Below are 20,226 nucleotides of genomic sequence, written 5' to 3'. Positions count from 1 at the left end.
AAGGAGGTGGGGGTCAGGGTGTCAGCACCCTTGGCCACTGTACTAGTGTATTTCCATCGTGGGGGTGTTTACTGTAGGGGGGAGGAGACCAGAGGTTATAACTGTAACTGTTGTGTGGAGTTCTTTAGATCAGCCTTTAGCATAGGTGATGCTGATCTCCAGATGCATCTGTAAGAATAATGGGTAATAAAAGGATTGTGTAAAACATGGAAACATCTCAGCCTGATCTCTACCAGGACCAAAAGAATCGCAGAGACCGGCGTTGTCTCAACAAAACTAATTTTCCTTAAACATAGCTCCACAAGCTTGATGTTTATACCAGATGCCCTGACTGAACCCCAAAAGGGATATATGTCTCCGATTCAAACATTGAAAGTACTAGCTCTACTATTTCTATACTATAAAATCTAGTATCCCTCAAAGTCCCTTCTCCCCAGTCTTTGCAGTGCTTGAATTTTATCTTTTTGAAAACAAACACACTGAAACCATCTGAACAGCACTTCGTAGCTTTGAATGCCTCTAGAGCTCAATCTGGGCAAGTATTTTAACAAACTGCCTACATTGACTTTATTTTAGTTCCCTCACAGTGTAGTGCTGAACACATTTAAGGTCGCCAACTCTGACACAAAACGTGTCTAGGGTTTTGTCAGAGAGGGGATCCGGTGTAAAAATCTACCAAGAATGTACAAAACAAACAAGAATGTACCTGCGGTGGTGACCCTGTGAATCAGGGAGCAGCTGAACTAGAACTGTTGTACCAAAAGTACACTGACTGGACTTCTACAAAAAACACCTGTTAAATATGATAAAATGATGTCTCTGACTTTGATTTGTAAAAGGTTATTTACCCTTGGAAATGATAGTTTTACCTTTGATTTGCAGAAACTGCCAAACCATTTTATTTCAGGATGTTACCAAACATCAAAAATAGCTTAAAAGACATCCAGAATATGAGGGTAACTCTAAGATGCTTAAAACAACTTCTTATCTGGATATAATTATATATAAAATACATGTATAATATCACATTTCATTTCTTCTATGGAAAGCATTTCAGTGTGTATTTCTGCGTTCACTTCAGCAGTTTGAATCCCAGCACTGCTTTGCTGTTTACTCCAGTTTTATTTTGTGTTTTTTTGATGACTAGTTTTTCAGGTTTACAAGAAGGTAACAGTTTACTAAAGCTCTGGATACCTTTAAAACCTTCATAAAATTTTAGATACATTGATTGTTACCCATCAAGAAAAAAACTGTCACTTCCATCAACAAATAGTGACTGAGGCTAAGCACATTCGCCAGACAAAGACCCCAGCTCCCACTGTTTGCAAATCTATTTATATGATAACTATCTGATAAGTACTCTGAGACAGCTCACTGGGGAGGAACACCCTCTGTTGTTTTCAGGGGTGAGTGGGTTTATTTGTTTGACAACTCTTATCTGTACCAGAAAAAAAGTACAGACTGTGTGTTTGCGTTTGTTTATGTCAATCAAATCAGTCGAGCAGATCACTTTAAGGGCACATGTGTGGTCAAAACTCTTTCTTCTGTTTTGCATTTTTAAAGAAGGAACTGTGAAATGAAAACTACCTCAACATTACTGTAGGCAGCTAAAACATACAAAAGAAATTCAGTCTTTAAAACTTCATCTTTCTACAGAGTAAATTTAATGTGGGAAAAATGACCAAAATCTGATATTCAGAGTTAAAACTATGGGCTGTTCGCCAGTATGTCTGACAAAGAGGTCAAAATAATAAACCATATTTTTTTCACCTAAAATCTGATATGTTTTTTGTGCTTTTGACTGAATTTAAAGCTTAAATTTTGACCTTAAGGTTTAGTATTGCAGACCTGATAGGCTTAATTTCACCTTTCGTCACAACGTAAGAATTTAATCAGAAAACGTCTATATACAGTACTGTGCAAAAGTCTTGAGCCACGCCTAAATTCTTCATATATTTTATTTCCAGTCTTTATTGTACTTTTTAATGCAGTCTTGAGCAATACTCAGCTTTATGAAGGTGTTTGTCACTTAAGATCGGGGCGATCGTAGCTCAAGAGTTGGTTCGAGCCCCGGCTTGGACAGTCTCGGCCATTGTGTCCTTGGGCAAGACGCTTCACCTACCGCCATACTGGTGATGGTGCGATATGGCAACCTCGCTTCTGTCAGTCTGCCCCAGGGCAGCTGTGGCTACAACCATAGCTTGCCTCCACCAGTGTGTGAATGTGAGAGTGAATGAATAGTGGAATTGTAAAGCGCTTTGAGGGTCTCAAAAAGCGCTATATAAATGCAATCCATTATTATCATTAATTTTAGCCCAGTCCTTGTACTTGACCATTGACAAAAGGAAGATTTTTTGGTTTGTTAAGCCACTTGGTACTCTCCTATGACCATTCAAGCATAAAAAGTCACCTAACTGGGCTCTCTGTTTCTAGCAGTTTGTCACAAAAACAAAACATAATCAGCTCAGATTTCTTTACTCGAATCTGTGAAAAATGTCAAAGATAAGCAGCTTGACAGGAATAATTTAATAAGCTTTAAAAATGTGTTATTTGCAGAATTCCAGCTTTTCTGCTACTACAAGTCAAACAAATATCCAACAATTGCCTTTTACAATTGATACAATGTCATATGAGCCGAACTTCACCAAAGCTTTGGAAGCTAACTGAAAATTAGCACCTGCCCTCATTTTCCCTCCAAATTGATGTCGTCTAAAAGAACCTCAGTCATTATGGGCATCACATCAGAAAACATATTATGAAAACGAGACAATCAGTTTCAGGACCCAAAATGAATGAAGGTGTTGTTGTTGTTCCCTATACGAGTGTCCAGGTCTGTACATGCTGTGATTGGTGAGTACAGCCTTAGCACACCTTGAAAACTTAGTGTTTGTGTGTCTGAAAACTCGTTTCCGCTGCAGATTTCTTTTTTCTTGCCGTAAATAGGTCAGAATTTCAGGTTGTTATCTTGAGACACCAACCTGCAACACTTACAAACAGCAAAATAAAACACATAAATACATAAAAATTCATTTGTGGGAACAAGCTTCCATACTTGTGTTACTTGTGTGATAATGCTATCTTTGTGCTAACTTCAAATTCAAATTCAAATTCAAATTCAAATTCAAATTCAAATTCAAATTCAAATTCAAATTTTATTTGTCACATACACAGTCATACACAGTATGATATGCAGTGAAATGCTTGGACAACTGCTCGTGACCTAAAGAAAAAAGGAAAAGGCTATGAATAAGATAGGAAATAAATATGAAAATAAAAAAGGGTAAATTTAACCAGGAAGGAATAAAATAAAATAAAATATAAAAATTAAGTTAAGAATGAGATAACTGTACAACACAAATTAGAATGAAGGGTAAATTTAACTGGGAAAGAATAAGATAAAATATATAAATTAAAGTTGAAAATAAAATAACTGTACAACAAAATACACAGTATAGAAATATATAAGAATGTATAAAGAAATATAAATATATATATACACACAATAACAGCAGCCGTACAAATATTAACTGGAAATGAGGAATATAATGTCCAGTGTTGTGCAATCCACATTATATAGTGTCTTGTGCAGTGCAAATATGCTTAAAGTGGTTTAAGTGATGAAGTGAAAACAATGTCCAGAATGTCCAGTGTGTGTGTAAGAACTATATGTGTGGGTCAGTACAATATACACAGTGTGTATACTTCTGTATACACAGTATACAGAAGTACTGTATACTTCCACACTAGCATAGGAGTTGTTGTTTACCCACTAGTATCAGAGACAGCTACAGTAGTTCCAGTGATGGTTGATGGTACATACCTGCTCACTTACAGTTATATATACAAACTCTCCCTTCTATTTTAATTGAGTTGCCAAAAACAGACATAAAATACAGCTTAGCGCTATTTTTTATTCAGTTTTTATTTTCTGTACCAGACATCCAATCATATCATTAAATGATTTTAATCATGTGAAGAAAATCTGATATGGTGGCAGCCCTAAATAACTCAGTGGTTTACTGTAAGTGGTCGGGGATGAAGTTAAAGTCCACCTCTGACTAAAGAAAACACATTTTCAAATCATAAAAACTGCAAATCCACCAAACTGATTTAAAACGAAACTAAAACCTAAACTAGTCATCACAGTTACAGCTAACACCAAGGTGATTTCCAACCTTCCCACCTTCTACAACCTTTTCTCACTTCAATCTGTATTTCTTGTGGCTCCTAACTCTACTTCTTTTGTCCTACTCTTCTATTTGCATAAACCCGCTGGAGGTTATTTATTAATAGCATTAAGATTGTGGATGAACAGCCAGGACACGCTGAGGTTTCTCCCCTGCCCCCGTCTCTCTATGGATTACTGTCCCCTGCATTAAAGGCCTTTCATTCACTTTCATTTCATGAATCTACGACTGTAACAAAAGCTGTAAAAGACTTTCTGCTACTGCCCTCTCACATGTTGCTCTCTGCTATTGTTGTCTACAGGTCGTCGCTGTTGCCCACCTCCCTCTGTGAAACACATCCACACCTGACAGAAGAAGCAGGCGGTGAGCTGGAGGAAGATGGATAAATTTCTCTGTTAGTTTGCAGCAATAGCAATGATCTCTGTTATGGTAGGATTACTACCATGCTGTTATTTATCCATCCAACTGTTCTGTTCTGTAACCCGACTCAAATCTTCCAAAAGGTTCGCTTCTGCCTCATCACTCAACAAAATATTCTCCTAAACTCTTGGAGATCATCAGGATGTTATTTGGTAACTATGAGACAAGTATTTGTGTTCTTCTTGGTCAGCAGTGGGTTTCCTCCTTGGACTCTCCCATTTCTTTCCAGTCTCTTTTTTATTAGTCAATCATGAACTCTGACCTTAACTCAAGTTTTTACATGTTGTTCTGGGGTCTTTTGTGACGTCCTGAATAAGTCGTCGACGTGATCTTGGAGAAGTTTTAGTAGCTCGGACACTTCTGAGCGTTCTCCATTTGTGGATGACTGTGAAGTCCCAAAACCTTAGAAGTGGCTTTATAACCTTTTCCAGACTGACAGATGTCAGTGACTTTGTTTATTAGCTGTTTAAGATCTTTTAGCCAGCCTTACTTTGTCACACACAGACTTTGTCCTAATCATGGCTGGGCGTGCCTACTGGGCAGCTTTAAAAACAACTTTTTACTTGGTTTATCTTTGTCTAATATTAAAATCTGTCTGAAATTTGTCTAAAAATTTGTGAAAAATGTAGGTGTGACAAATATGCAAAAAAAAAACCCAAAAACCCTCAGAAATCATAAAGTGGGCAAATAATTTTTCACAGCTCTGTCTTTTGTTGCACACGTACACTCTTTATAGAGGCAATTTGCTATCAGCTGTTGATAGCAATGAGTTGATAAATCTGCACTCGACTGTGTCATCCAGGTAAGGTGACTTCTGGCTCCAAAACCCCCAAATGGCAGATGCCAAGACACCAAAGTTGAGGCTTCAAAATGAAGAGACTAGATCCAAAAATCAAGTCACAGCAGCTATGTCCATGTTTTATGCCCTCTGTGGAATACAGACATTGGATCACGGTAACAGCTCATTTAGAGCTCTGCAGTGAGTCTTGGTAGATCCTACAAACCAACTTATGTATTGATCCAGCTTGTGTTAATTACCGCATGGTTGTGTCCCAATGTGTTACATGTGGTCCCTGACAGAAACAATGCTGCACCTTTCTTGTTGATGTGCATCTCTATGGAGATATAACTGCACAGAGGACACAATCACGTGGTAATTAACACAAAACGCAGCACACACGACCATAAATGTGGCCAATGAAGCGTTTTCAGAGGGGTTGCATTGCAGCCCCGACACTGACTGGGATAAACAAACACAACTCCTGATCATCACTGCCTGATCAGTGCTGCAAAGCAGACATGGATCATAAAAAATGTGACATGTTCCTGATTCTCTTCCTGAAACGAGACCCGGTGTGCTCCCCAAAGCCTTCCCTAGAACAGATACTAGGTTGGTTTTTTACAGAAACAGGATCAAAGACTGTCCCGATTCTCTCCCTGTTCCACTGTGTCATGATTTTGGAACGAGTTTTAATGGTTTTTTCGTCTCACTCTGTCCTGTTTCTCTTTGTTCCTTTGCTATCTGTTTACAGCCTCACGCCACCATTCCTCTCCTCGTGTCTCACAGTCAAACTCTTTAGACACTTTCCTCATGTCCTACTTTCCAGCTTTTTGAACTTTGCCTTTTGCGTGCCCTCTGCACTAATTGTTCACTACGCTGGCTGATCATTTGTCTGAGGCCTTTAGCCTTCAGCACAGAGACATATTTATATAAGATTTGCCAGTTACGACTTGTAGGTTAAAAGTCGGTTTACACTTGAATCCACACAAAAGGATATTATAGCCTTCACATCCCTATTAGCGAGACATCTAATATTGTTGCATTGGAAGTCTGTTAAGTATCCTACTATTTCCCGGTGGCTAAAAGATGTCATGTTTTTTTTTTAAACTTGAAAAAATAAAATATACGTTGAGAGGTTGCACAGCTAAATTTTTTCACAAGTGGCAACCCCTTATCTCTTATTTTGCTAGTCTAGAGGTATTGCCAGTTTAAATGTACTTCTGTTACTGTTATATTCCTCTAATGTGTTTGATGGTTGTGTTGATCTGTGTGGGACTGGGGGGGGGGGGGGGGGGGGGGGGGGGTCTTTGTTTTAGAATGCGTTGGTTTTTTTTTTTCATATATATATGTAAGTATATTTACTTAGGAAAATGAAGAAAGGTTAATTGTATTTCGGTAACTGCAAGTACTGTTGTTTTTTTTTTTCAATAAAAATATTTTCAAAAAAAAAAAGTCGGTTAACGTTTAGCTTTCTCATTTTTCACCTTTAACCTTTGAACGTGAATAATTAGGCGCTAAGAAGCAGAGAGAGCAAGATCAAAGTATGCTCCAAATTAACCTCCGGATATATAAAATTGAAGAAATTGAAGTATAAAACAGGTCAAATGTTCTAAAACATTGATTATGTTCATGCGGACGGAGCGTTTTCAGTGGGGGAAAGTCGCTGAAGACGTGCCAGTGAGTCCTCAAGTCAACAAGCAGACGTTGGATGCTTTCCTTAAAGCAAAGACAGCCTTCACTGATGTCCTGGAAACTGATGACATAAATGTTGTCATGTCAATGTCGAACAGTTGTTTAATGTTTTCTATTTTTTTCATGATGTACAATTTTGGAAACTATTGTCAACTTTTTCACAACAAGCCGGATATTTCAAAGGGTGAGAGGACTCTTTGTATAGAGCTGAATTACTGCTGAACTTATCCAAGCGCAAGGCTGGAACAAAGCGTGTAACATACTGTGTTTGTGGGCGACAGTCCATCTCCTCTTTAGGGATGAGGTTTCTCTGATTTCGAGTTTTTCGACCGGTCTCAGAGTTCAGAGAGCACTGCAGCATGGTTCTGGATCTTCTTTATTATCTATATGGGTTTTTTTTTTCTTTCCATGGAGTTTTAACTCGCCCCTATAAACACAGCGATGCTGGTTTTGTTTGTGTTTGAAATGGCGTGCCCTCGAGGGGTAAAAGGTCACATACATTCACCCAGATCCAGTGCATGTTTCAGGGATAATTTTTAACCCAGACTCTTTGCGACTTTATTTTTTTCTTTAAATATTCAGCTACTTTGCTCATGCTCTCTGGGAATCCTCGCTTTACAGCAGGCAGTGTTACTGATTAACGTGAGCAGTTGTGAGATATTCCACCAGATGTTTTGCACTACTTTTGCAGCCTTTTATGTATTTCATTGTGCTCTTCAGTTTTTAAATATCATTATCTTGCTCATTATTACTCAGCTTCTTTCACAACCCTGTGGAGTAACAGCTCACCTCCTGCAACCACTTTTCCGAGAATACGCGCTTCTTTTGCGGTTTGGACTCCTGACATTTCTTTGGAGGTGGAGGAACACCAAAGTAATTGCTTAAAGGAGCTTCGACATGTTTAAGAGTTCTAAACAAATGTCTGTCCTCTTATGAAAATCCTATGTACGCAAACACGCGTTGCAACTTCTTATCTGGTGCGCGTCTTTTATTTTGACAGCGCATGCGCACCTGCGGACCACTTATGTGCACCCTGGTTATAGTCAACTTTTTTAAAACTTATATTAGCTTTGTCATGTCTTTTATTGAGCTATACATTCAGATGGCACGTTATTGGGCATACGTGTACAACTGTTTTTGAGTGAGTGGATATACTTCTCAAAACGATTAAAGGAACACTTCAAGATTTGACTATGTGAATGAAAGAGAATCGAGTCCGAATTCAGGAATGATGGAGGACATGACAGCAGCTCATTTACTTGACACTTTATTTGTCACGTGTAAACAAAAATACACAAATTCATGTAGAAAAAATAAACCTTTGGAGTCCTATAAAAACCCCACCTCAGCAAACATTCAAAGAAACTTTATAAATAACATGTTCAAGACCTTTGGACTTTAACAGCATCTGAACCAAAGATTTATTCAGACTAATTAAAACACACACACACACACACACACACACACACACACACACACACACACACACACACACACACACACACACACACACACACACACACACACACACACACACACACACACACACACACACACACACACACACACACACGAACTGTAGTATCATTTAGTCACACCATTTGGTTTATACATTGTTATAAATACTTCACATCACGCCTCACATGTCTACAATCTTCTGTCCAGTATTTCGGTTCAATCTGCCCCCCCCCCCCCTAAAATAATCCACTACGAGGTCCTCATTCTGACTTCTTGCTGTTGTTGTAAACTGATCCGTTATTGTTCACAGACCTCCTGTTGGATAGAGTACCTGCAGCCTCCTCGGGCTGCAGGTACTCTTTCGTCACTTTCTGAAAGGTTGGGTGGGCAGTCAGCACCCGCAGCAGACTCTCTGTGGAAACAAAGCCACAGCAGGGATGGTTTTTACTACTGTCTAGTAACAGGCATTCACTGACCGCCCTGGTTCTTGAGGGAAATTTGTTCTTTTGCAGCTCATCTACACTATTCAGCTGATTCTCACCTTCAGTGAGCCGGTTCTGATCGGAGGTGGCGGCGTAGAGGTCGGCAATTCTGTGCTGAGGGACGCCCACCAGCGCCTCCATCAGGTCCGACAGCTCCCTTTCGCTCAGGCTGCCTCCGCCCTCTCTGTTAAACAACTGAAAAACAAACAGTGAACAATCAAGAAAACAGCAGGAGGTACAAAAAGGCTCCTTATGGAGGTGAAGACTGTTTTTGTGCAAGCCGATCGAGCCTAAGTTCCACAGTTTGAACCCAGGGAAGAGTCACAAATCCCACTGGGGGAGTCAGGCTTAAAAACTAAAACATGCAGGTCTCTTTAATTCTGTAATTTCTTACTACGGAGTTAAAATTATATCCTGACTATGTGTCATATTTCTAAATGCAGACAGGAGAAAGTGGAGAAAGGTGAGGCGATCAGCAGGACTTACAGTGAAAGCTGAGTGAAGCAGTGTCTTCAGGTCAACACATCCAGTCAGGGGTGCGACACTAAAATAGATGTGCCTCAGGTCCACAGAGTCATCCTAAAACACACAGATTACATCAGCACCTTCTCCCTCTGAGCTTTTTAAATGTCACATTATCTGAAAAAGCACAGATGAGTTATTATAACGCCTCATTTATAAATCAAAACTCCGAAATCACAATGCACTCCTCTTTATGATATGCCCCAAGATCTGTTTGCTCTCGGTAAACACAGCAGGGCTTTTTAAATCCAGGATCCTGTGGTTAGAAGAAGCAGCTGCAAGTTTGTGACTTATCGGTTAACATTCATCAGGGTTTCGTTTGTCCTTGCTCCTCTGAATAGATCTGCTCTTTCTGTGGATTGTGAGACTCATCCGTACCGTCCTCACTCGAGCGTCGCACAAACTCTTTAACAAGAAGCTGGCCGACGAGCTTTTAAAATGCTCTGCTCAACCTGCTGCCAGTAAGTACGAGTTACAGATGGATGGAAGGGTTTGTGTTTCACCTCGTCACTAATTGGCTACACAAACATCTACAGTGTCTAACGGCAACAGAGAAACGTGCTTAACCTTTGTCGTGCCCTCCCTCCCTGAAGAATCAGTTCATCGAAAGCGGCCGAAGCATTTCATTTTGAATCTTGTCGGCTTATCGACTTATCAGATCCGAGTATAGTTGACTCAGCTGTCGCGAGTTCTTGTGAAAAACAAATATTTGGTGCACACAGTGTGCACTCAGGCGCAGTTTACAGCCATAAAACCTAAGAGGACGGTCTGACTCGGCTGCAGCGCGTACACCCGACCGTACCTTGGAGTAGAGGCCGCAGATGTGGACAGCTGTCTGCTGGTGGCTCAGCCCGAGGATGGAGGCGAGCTCCTCTGCGCTGACCTTTGCACCCTGAGCTCCTGAGCGACACCTGTCAATCATCCTGTCCAGAGCTGCCTGTACTTCATGCGCTCCCAGACTGACGGAGAGGAGGATAAAGGAGGTGAAGTAAGCTGATGTGTGACAGAGACTAAAGGGTTTAAAGTTTAGTAAAACATGAGCGGGAGTAATCTCTCACCCGTTTTTGTGCAGCAGCATCAGCGTTTCTCTGGCTGGAGACTCCAGCGGGAGGGACAGGCCGCCGACTTTGCTGACGGGAACCCCACCCTCCATCACGTGGTCTGTAGCGGGGACTCCAAGGGCCCTAACACACAGGAGAAACAGCTACGTCACAACAACCAGCAGACACAAATCCCTCTGCCTCGTACATAAGATCCAACCTAAAACTACATGAAATATAATTTCCCGTGACCGCTCACACGTAACTACACATCATAAAAATGTGACATTGCAGAGATAACACACAAAACACAAAATCACCAAACAGAGCCAGAAAGTATTTAAAAACTCAGAAATTCAAGGACCAGAAGGCATGTTTAAACCTGCAGTTTCTCTGCACGCCACCAGGTGGTGACAACTGTTGGTAAAAGATACGTTCTGGTGCTTTTGAGGTAAACTGCTAACCACTTGTTGGCCGTCTGGGATGTGTGATAGGTAAGATCAAGTGAATAAGGTTCCAGTCACACAGGCCTAGAGACTGGTCTGCAACCATCTGGAAACCACCTGTTGCTATTGACATATGTGCTGCTGGGGCCTTGTGAGACCTTTCTATTGGCTTATCTAAATAAAACTAAGCTAAACGTGTGCAGTAAGTCTGTGCTTCGGTTTTATTGGTAACAATACTTAGTTGATGTCCATTTAGTCTACTGTAACATGAGCAACAAACCGGTTCCCCATAAAAGGGATAACCAATAAGTGGGATTATTTGAAGAAGAAGAAGAAGAAGAAGAAGAAGAAGAAAAAAAAAGGAGGCATTCAAAAATCCACTTTAACTTTAATTAATCAGCGACTGCAGCCAAACTGTTGGGCTGACGTGTCATAAAATGAGGGAAAATGTGCGCCTCACCTGGCCATGAGTTTCTGAACGTTGTCTGCGTACAGGTTGGGGTCCTTCTTCTCCTCCTCTGAAGGGTTGTAAACTGGCAGGAACTGCAGCACAATAAAGAGATAAACACTGTTTGGTGTAGTCACAGTAACAGCTCAACAGAGAGGCAAAAGTCAACACACACACACACTTTTTTTTTTTTTTTTTTTAAAAACCACACCAACTGTCACACCTCTGCCCACACCCAGTCACGGCTGTAACCTGTCACTACAATTAACAGTAATGTCAGATTGTGCTAAACACACACGTGGGCGTACACACCCACATCACTGAGGTGTGGGTGTGTAAAAGGACATTTTCACAAGTTGTAGATATATACGCTTTTGTTTGATAAGCTGAATGACCAGTTCTCACCTCAACAGTCACGTTGGTGTACGGCTGGGACACCGTGTGCCACAGAGCCTCGGTCCTAAAACAGAGCAGAAGATTAATTCATCATGAAAAATTAGCATTTTGTTTTGATTAAATCACAGTTCAGGCAGGATCCTGTGTGCAGGGGTGCTACTGTGATCGGAAATATGTTAAAGGGATCTTGGTGCATAGCGCTCAATAATACTGTTTAAGAACACCTGTTTTGGTCCCGTCTGGTCCTGAGTCATTTCTGGAGGGGTATTATATTCACCTGAATAACAATGGCGCCATATTTGGCTGCTATGATGGGACAAGAACACATCTGTCCCCCCAAAGATGAGCTGTGAGGGAAGGCAGGACCATTGGAGTGGAAAATCAGCATCCCCCCCTTCCCTGTGTACACTAGCTACCTTTGATTAACATTTTCCCCCACCTACGTTTGTCCTTTGTTTTCTGTTCTTGTGTTTTGGTATACAAAAAGTGTAATACTGAGTTTTGATGTTGTATATTTTGTGTCGAATCTCTGAAAACGCAACAACAACATAGCAGCAGACATAACAGCAGTGAGAGTGGTCAGGTGCGGTCAGTATTACTGCGCACGCTGGAAAAAACGAGCACATTTCCTTAGAGTGCAAAGTCCGGAACGCTTCAGCCTCGTTTAGCTTCCCGTCTGTGTCATGCTTCACAAGGGCTTCTGAAAGGTCATAAACAAAAACGCTCTCTAGGAGGAAGGCTTCCTCCACTACCATGCTTTGACAATATCACACTTCTTTCTTCACTAATTTACATTTACACACTTATTACATTAAAATTTTGACCCTTATGAAAAGCTTTTTTTTTAAAACAAAAAAACAAAAACAAAACACTGGTTTCTGCTTTTTACATTTTGCTCAACACGATCTCCATTCTTCTATATTGTCTACATCATAAGCTTTTTACAAATGACTTGATTATTTGCAACAATATTGCCAATATCCTTGCATTTTTCCCCCAGTGTAATTGAATTATTGATATGTTGTATGTGTTAAAAACAAAAGCTAAACCTGTTGGTGTGGTGGGCGGTTCACCATGGCAACGTATGCTAGTCTGGAGGAAGTTATGTTGGAGATTAGCGACAGACAGGTATGAAAATGATGGCTGCTGACTAATCTGAAGATTTGCATCGACATTCCTGGATGATCTCTCAGAGCTCTGTGTACAGAGAGCAGGACAAACTTGAGTTTTTAAAGCCTTTTTCACTCCCTGATGAGCATCAGTAAGAAATACAGATTCTTAAAAGCAACTTCAAAGGTTTACAGAAGTGGGGTGATTCTTCTTGCTCTCAGACTGTTAAACGCCATCAGAGCTGCAGCTGGGAGGAAAAAAACAAACCATCTTCCAAACAAAACTTTGATGGGACCTTTAACTGTAAGCACATGTCTCTTAATATTCGAGCCGTGGCACCGAGAAGTCTTTTGAACTTGTGCAGTCAGACTTTTTGCCCACTTTCCATCCCAGCTTCAAACAGGCCAAACTTTATTGATACAAGAAATCTTTTCTAGTCTGACAAAAGCCCTTGAACCTCACACACATTGTGTGTTTGTTCTCTTCATATCTCTCTGATGTAGCAGTTTTATCTTCCTTTGTAAAAATATACACCCGTGCCCGTGATTGGTCAGACTGGCGATGCCACCTTTTTCCACACGAACGCGCTCATCTCAAGTGATCGCCACGTTCGTGCCACTGCTTATCCTGATTGCAGATGTTAGCATAAGTGAAACCAGATAAAGCCAGACGTCTTGGGTGTGTTGGACTTGTTTCATAGCACAGGGCCCTGCTGATCTGTTACAGCACTGCATTGAGCTTCTAGAAAAAGCATAAGGATGCTGAAAAGCTGCTCTTGTAGCACCAAGTTCTTACTTGGAGTTTACCTTAAGTAGATTTTTATTTTCATTTGTTTCTGGGGTTTGCTAAACTAAACCCTGACATTAAACATGTGTGACAGATGTGCAGGTGAAGCAATGAAGGAACTCACCAGTCTGTGCCTTTGTATGTCCAGCGAACAGTATCCTGAAGAAGAGACAACAAATTTAAATAAACATTTAAAGTTTTCTTATTTTTCCTCTGAGTTGCTTTCCCAGAGTGGGAGGGGTTATTATTCTTTTATTTTATAGCATATGTAATACCAGTCAGTCCCGGCACACCTCGGTAATACCCAGTATGCAAACACAGTGCCTGAGTAAACATCACAGTGTGTTCACAAATGCAAACCTCAGCTGATTAAAGTACAGGACTGTGTGTGCCGAACGCATCCCAGGAAGAGGACGTGACAGGGGAGGCCGCAGAACATGACAGATAAAACATCCGTAAATACTGTTGCACAACTGTTGCTGTTGTACCAGCTGAGCTAGGCTGCAGGTAATGCATGTTTGTGAAAACAAAAACAAAAAACAAAACAAGAAGCTCATCAGAGCAGCACTCACTTAACCCACTAGAACCAGAAATATTAAATAATCGCCACAAAATTCACATTTTTTGAAAATGGAGAGTGACAAATTTGTTTTCAATTTTTTTTATTCCCTATAAATTTCTATTATGGCTTTTAATTTGTATCCTATTTGCTACATCTGGCTTTTTTCTTTTTTTTTTTACACCTTAATAAAATTGCTTAGAAATGTATTTCTGGGAGAAATAAAATACATTGATGATGTAGAAAAGTCAGAAACTCCCAAAAACAGTAGGTATGAAATATGATACAATAGGCACTAAGGAGTTAGAGTTATTTGTTTATTTTTCTAGCATGATAAATCTGATTTCAGGAAGTGAAATCAGATTTTCAGATATGCAAAATATAAAGAAGCCAACAAGACACGTTACGAACCTTAATGAACACCAAGGCCATCCTTAAAGACATGATTCATTAAAGCCATTCAATCATATCATGTATGGGGTGCATGGGAAACATTTGGATAATGTTTGAGGCCTGTTTACCCAAATAGCATCTCCCTGGTACAGATCTCTCTTTGGATGAACAGCTGTAGTTTCAGGCAAACCAGCCCAGTGTGGCATAAACCTGAGCTGTGATCACAGACCTCTTTAAAAACAAAGACCCAGGAACATTTGAGAATATCTGTCACAGACAGAGGACACGGTCCAGGTACGATAAACGGAAACAGAGCCGACAAAAATGGCAGTCCTGTGTAAAATATGGAAGGGCTCAAATGATTAACCTAAAAGAGCCAAAGAAGGAGTCTACTGTCACCAGCAGCACGCCCATGGTGTTACTCACCAGCTTGTTGGGGTAATGCAGCAGCACAGGTTGGACAGGAACTCCAGCGAGAAAGGCACCTGATGACACCGATGGAGACAGGAGGAAGAGAGGAGCAGTTAATCACACAGCAGCAGCACAATGTGCAGCTTCGCCCTTCCCGCTCACACAGGTCATTCCTGCATCATTTGTTCAAACGGCTGGAAAACCAGCATGATGTCACCTACGTGAGTCGCACGTGTAGGTCCCACTCACCGGGCTTGAATTTGATGAGAGCACTGCCGTTAGTCGTTGTCCCCTCGGGAAACATCAGCATCTGGACAGAAATGAAAAGAAGCAGTGAGCTGAGACAGAGCGATTTCCAGGCTTGTGATGTCATGGCAGTGTTGCCACCTCACACGGGACTTTCAGACTGCTTATGGCTCCTTTCACACATCAACATCCCTTATCTTCTCATCCACAATTTCACATAGTTATTTTACTTTTCTCTTCAACACTGAGTCTTTTAATCTGTGTCCCCTCTTTTTCTACCAGCAGTAACAGCTGCCCCGAGGTGACTTTTTCAGTGTGTAAACCAATCTCAGTCCGCGAGGGCTGGTGTCCCTGCAGGTTTTAGATCTCACCCTGGGTCAACACACCTGAATCACATGATTAGCTCATTACCAGGCCTCTGGAGAACTTCAAGACATGTTGATTGTAATTTATCCATTTAAATCAGCTGTGATGGATCAAGGATACATCTAAAACCTGCAGGGACACCGGCCCTCGTGGACTGGGATTGGGGACCCCTGGTGTACACTGTTGTTAAGGACACAAATGTAAACAAATGTGTTCCCGTGAGGCAGAAAAGTGGATCATTTCCCTCTTCTTCCATCAAGAGGACCTAATCTAATCGTGATCAACTGCTCACTTGTGACAAACTACAGATTTTTTCTAAACCACAAGCAGTAAACAACAGAAGGACCATTCCCATTAAAAGATTATCTTTAATCTGCTTTGCATTCCTCAAACTGCTGCAAAGTCTGACGGGATAATTTGGTAGAAATTTCACTTCTGTAAACAAGAACCCAGCCGAGGGAGGAGTGACATTCTGTCAGCCGCCAAAGTGTCTCACCTGAGGCCAGTAGCCGTCGGAGGTCAACCTCTCATTGAGTTGAGCGACAGCTTTTTTTCTCGACTCTGGATCCTTCCTGCTCACCAGCACAGACTGGTTGAACTCCAGCAGTGCTGAAACACAAGAAAAGAACAAGAATCAGAATCAGAAAGCAAGACACCCTGTAAGACGCAGCAGATCAGGAGCCAGCGGTGTGGGCCGCTTCTTTATCTTTGGATCTCCTCGCATGCTTGTACTTTCCTCTAACACAGGGGCGCTGAACTCCAGGCCTGAAGGGACAATGTCCTGCAGGTTTTAGATCTCACCCTGGGTCAACACACCTGAATCAAATGATTAGTTCATTACCAGGCCTCTGGAGAACTTCAAGACATGTTGAGGAGATAATTTAGCAATTTAAATAATCTGTTTTGGATCAAGGACACATCTAAAACCTGCAGGACACCGGCCCTCGAGGCCTGGAGTTCCCCCACCCCCTACTCTAACTGCCCGATGGCCAAATATTGCTCTGGATTGTTTGTGTGAAAAAGGTGGAGAGCGAATGCCTGCTGTTATCAGCACACTGCACTGTGAATACCTCCACAGCACAGGAAAATATGATGTCACCCAGGCACTTGTCATTACAAAAATGCAGCCAAGTGACTAAAAGCAGATAGGCTTACAATCCAGAGGAGAAAAAAGCTTTCTTAAAAACTTATTTGGGGGCAAAGTTGGGAAACTTTTCACGTGTTTATTATCAGTCGTGTGGTTGTTCTATATGTGCAGTTTTTTAACCTGTGAAATTAAGTTAAATTAGATAAGGGGTTTCAGGATGGATTCCCAGCAGTGAGTTTGTTTTACCCTGTGGTGGAGCTAATTCAGATGTAAAGACAAGAGGATGAAAAAAGAGAGAAACAAGAAAAGATATAACTATATCTATAACTGCAAATACTGCGCATTACATTTTGACTTCTATGAAATCCAACCTAGATAAACAAGTAACTGGATAGACAAGTAACAAGTTCCTTATAAACAAGGAAGTCTGCACTTGAAGCCTCGACCTTCATGTTGTCATCGGAGGCTGAGTCAGCAGAATAGCCGAGGGGTTCCCGTAAAAGATAAAACACGCGATCAAAGGCAGATTTCTCTCCTACAGCAGACATGGAGACATCTGAAAGGAAGCAGCATGTACGCCCTATGTAAGATCATAGCTCAGCAGCACCTTACATCAGCATGCAATAAGCTGTGTGGGCAAGTTTGCAGGGCTTCTAGCACAGCGGCAGCAGAATTCACAAGAAAAGGAGGTGCACATTAATCTAACAGTTAATTTCTTTATTCATTATCGGTGTCAGAAATGTGCGAGTGTGCTTCAGCTCCTCAGAGGCTACGGTGATGGCTTCAACGCAAAAAAGTTCACGGATCATCTGCCTCCATCTCCACCCTGTTCCTAGCATCCTCCTCTTCTGTCACACCAACCCTCTACATGTCCTCCTTCACTATATCCACAAATCTCCTCTGAGGTCTTCCTCTTTGCCTGGCAGCTCCATCTTCGACATCCTTTGTCCAATATACCCAGTGTTCCTCCTCTGCACATGTTTAAACCATCTCAGTCTCTTTGTCTCATTTCTACTCCAGTCCATTCTGATCATTCCCAGGGAAAATCTAAGCATCTCCATCTTTCGGTCAGTGCCATTGTCTCCAAACCACACATTACATCACATCACAGCAGGCCTCACTACCCTCTTGTAAAGCTTCCCTTTCACTCTTGCTGCTATTCTTCTGTCATGTCATAGTTCTCTGACACCTATCCCTGTACAATGTATGTCATTTCTGTTTTACTTGAAAATTGCCATTATTGTCGACCCACAATAAAAAAAAATGTGCATGAAGGAAATGTATATATTGATAAATCTTAAGAACTAGCTAAGAGCTACTCTTGTTTACCTCCTATGACCGGCAGGCTGGTGTTCTCTGACCTCGACACCACCGTCGCCAGCTGGGCCGGGCATAAAACCAGCATGTCCAGAAAGCTGCTGTGGGGCGCCACCACCAGCACCGGAGCCTCCTTTAGGTTTGCCCTGCGACCTTTGACCTTAACCCAGTAGAAACCCAGAGAGAAGAACACAGCTCTGCTCATCAGCCAGATGATTGGGTGGTAAAACCAGCGGCGCCAGCCTTCTACGGGTTTGGAGCGCTCCTCCTCGGACAGGCCGGCCAATCGCAGCCGGGCGATGGGCCACATTATGAGGAAGAAAAGGACCGCCAAGGTGACGCGTATGGGGAAGAGGATGCTGCCGAGGATGAAACCCTGTGAGATCAGAAGAAATACATTAAATGCGCAGTCACACATACGACCCAATAAATCTCATACCGCTCAGAAACGGGACTTTGCATGATTTGAAATTAGCAGCGCTGCGATAAATACATTTGTTTAAACCTAGTTTCATCAGAATGAATAACAGTGGACATTTTTGCTTAGCAAATATTTACAAATAAGGCACAGATTTCTGTCAAATAATGTAACAGACAGACTCCTTTATTGGTTAGTTAGTTTATTCAGTCACCAAAGTCCCATTTTGTGACAGGAAAACCCTGATTCGTAGCTATTAAATAGCCTTTTTTGATGGTTTTACAACTTTAGTCTGAAACTCCTGAATAAAATTAAGATTAGAGCTTTGCACCTGTGTATAAGGGGAACACACTCAGATGCCCATAGAGGTGCAGTTTTACACATGTTTATAAACTGAAAGCCTATCTCACTGCTTCCCAGCCACACTGATAAGTTTTCCAAAGTTGCGCAACCCTCTGGCATGTTGTTCTCATCATCAACCCCGCCTATCCGTGCTGAGAACATTTATGACTTGGCTCATTTGCTTATGATCTCAGAGAAACAGGGAGCTGTGGAAGCCTAAACTGAAGATTGTATCGATATGAGAAAAAAAATTGGCAAAAATAGAAGAAAATGGGAAACCAGAAGAGTCCCACGAGAAAACGCTTGATAGTAAATACTTCGTAAATAACCTCTTAGTGACTGGCTCCTCTTTCCGTGTTGGTAAAAATCCTCACATGGTTGGTTTCAGGTGTTAACACTCAATGTTTGAATGACTGATGGTCACTAAAATAAAACACGTCATTATATGCGTTTTTCTATATTAAATCGATATATATATTTGAGCGTTACCCGGATCCTTTGCGCCCTGGTCAGCTTCATTTTGTGAATGAACGGATGTGGATACTCCTGCGTTGCCGAGTAACCGTCGTCGATCCTCTCCATGGCGCGAGGTAAACTGGAAAAGTTTATTAATTTTCTTAAGGGAATTTTAACACTTAAAAAAAGTAATTTACACTCCCTGAGGAAAAAAAGTTAAAAAGTTACATAAAGCTGTCACTTCCCCTGTTTGCTTTTATTTTAAATTAAAAAGTTAATTAAAGTGCCTCGCGCACTCTATTAAAAAGAGCAGTTAGCTAGTAGAAGCCAAACGCTCGCGTGCAATCCTTTGAAGCAGCAAAAACATAAGACGACAACCATCTAAAAACCAACTTCTCCGGTCCTTCTCCTCCACATGGCCAAATAAACGCCACAGCAACGCCACCCAGCCTCATTTAAAGCTTCGCCTCACCCCGTCCGTCCCCTACGTAAGCTCACAGGCCGGCCCACCAGCCAAGTCGGACCAGACAAACCGGTCGGAAAAGCATGTATGGAATTGTTATTAAAAAAGAAATACAAATCTCTCTGTGTGTGTGTGTGTGTGTGTGTGTGTGTGTGTGTGTGAGACAAATTGAGTGTTATATACGACTGTCAAAAAAGTGACAAGTGATGTCATACAAAAACCCCCCCAAAACAAAACAAATTTCAGTAATTTTAACACATCTAGATTAACTTTAACAAGTATAACCATAAAGTGCATGCGCAGAACCACCGCTCGTCTCTCCCTCCAGGATCTCATCATTTGGATTTACCAGATTTTTACCAGTCCTAGCTCTAACCCGTCTTTTTCATTTGCTACTTGT

At 41.4% G+C, this 20,226-nt stretch overlaps 1 protein-coding gene across 2 annotated transcripts; it reads right to left on the bottom strand.

The window, feature by feature from the left end:
• Positions 1-8,331: 8,331 nt before the first annotated feature.
• On the bottom strand, positions 8,332-19,796 carry lpcat4 (lysophosphatidylcholine acyltransferase 4). Of its 2 annotated transcripts, none has more exons than XM_087835638.1 (13): positions 19,397-19,796; positions 18,160-18,523; positions 16,240-16,352; positions 15,381-15,441; positions 15,147-15,205; positions 13,893-13,927; positions 11,882-11,936; positions 11,489-11,571; positions 10,601-10,726; positions 10,345-10,501; positions 9,507-9,599; positions 9,080-9,215; positions 8,332-8,950 (listed from the first exon to the last, which is right to left on the bottom strand). In XM_087835638.1, the coding sequence occupies exons 1-13, from the start codon at positions 19,487-19,489 to the stop codon at positions 8,799-8,801; spliced, it is 1,527 nt and encodes a 508-aa protein (XP_087691764.1). In that variant the 5' UTR covers positions 19,490-19,796; the 3' UTR covers positions 8,332-8,798. The 2 variants fall into 2 exon arrangements, with proteins under 2 accessions (XP_087691764.1, XP_087691772.1); XM_087835646.1 differs by having other exon boundaries at positions 19,237-19,479.
• Between the last annotated feature and the right edge of the window lie 430 nt (positions 19,797-20,226).

This window comes from Neolamprologus brichardi, chromosome 3, assembly GCF_056152115.1.
Source record: "Neolamprologus brichardi isolate AB-2024 chromosome 3, ASM5615211v1, whole genome shotgun sequence".
Lineage (NCBI taxonomy): Eukaryota > Metazoa > Chordata > Actinopteri > Cichliformes > Cichlidae > Neolamprologus > Neolamprologus brichardi.
Note: the sequence above shows the minus strand (reverse complement) of the source record. Positions and strands in the feature narration are given on the sequence as shown.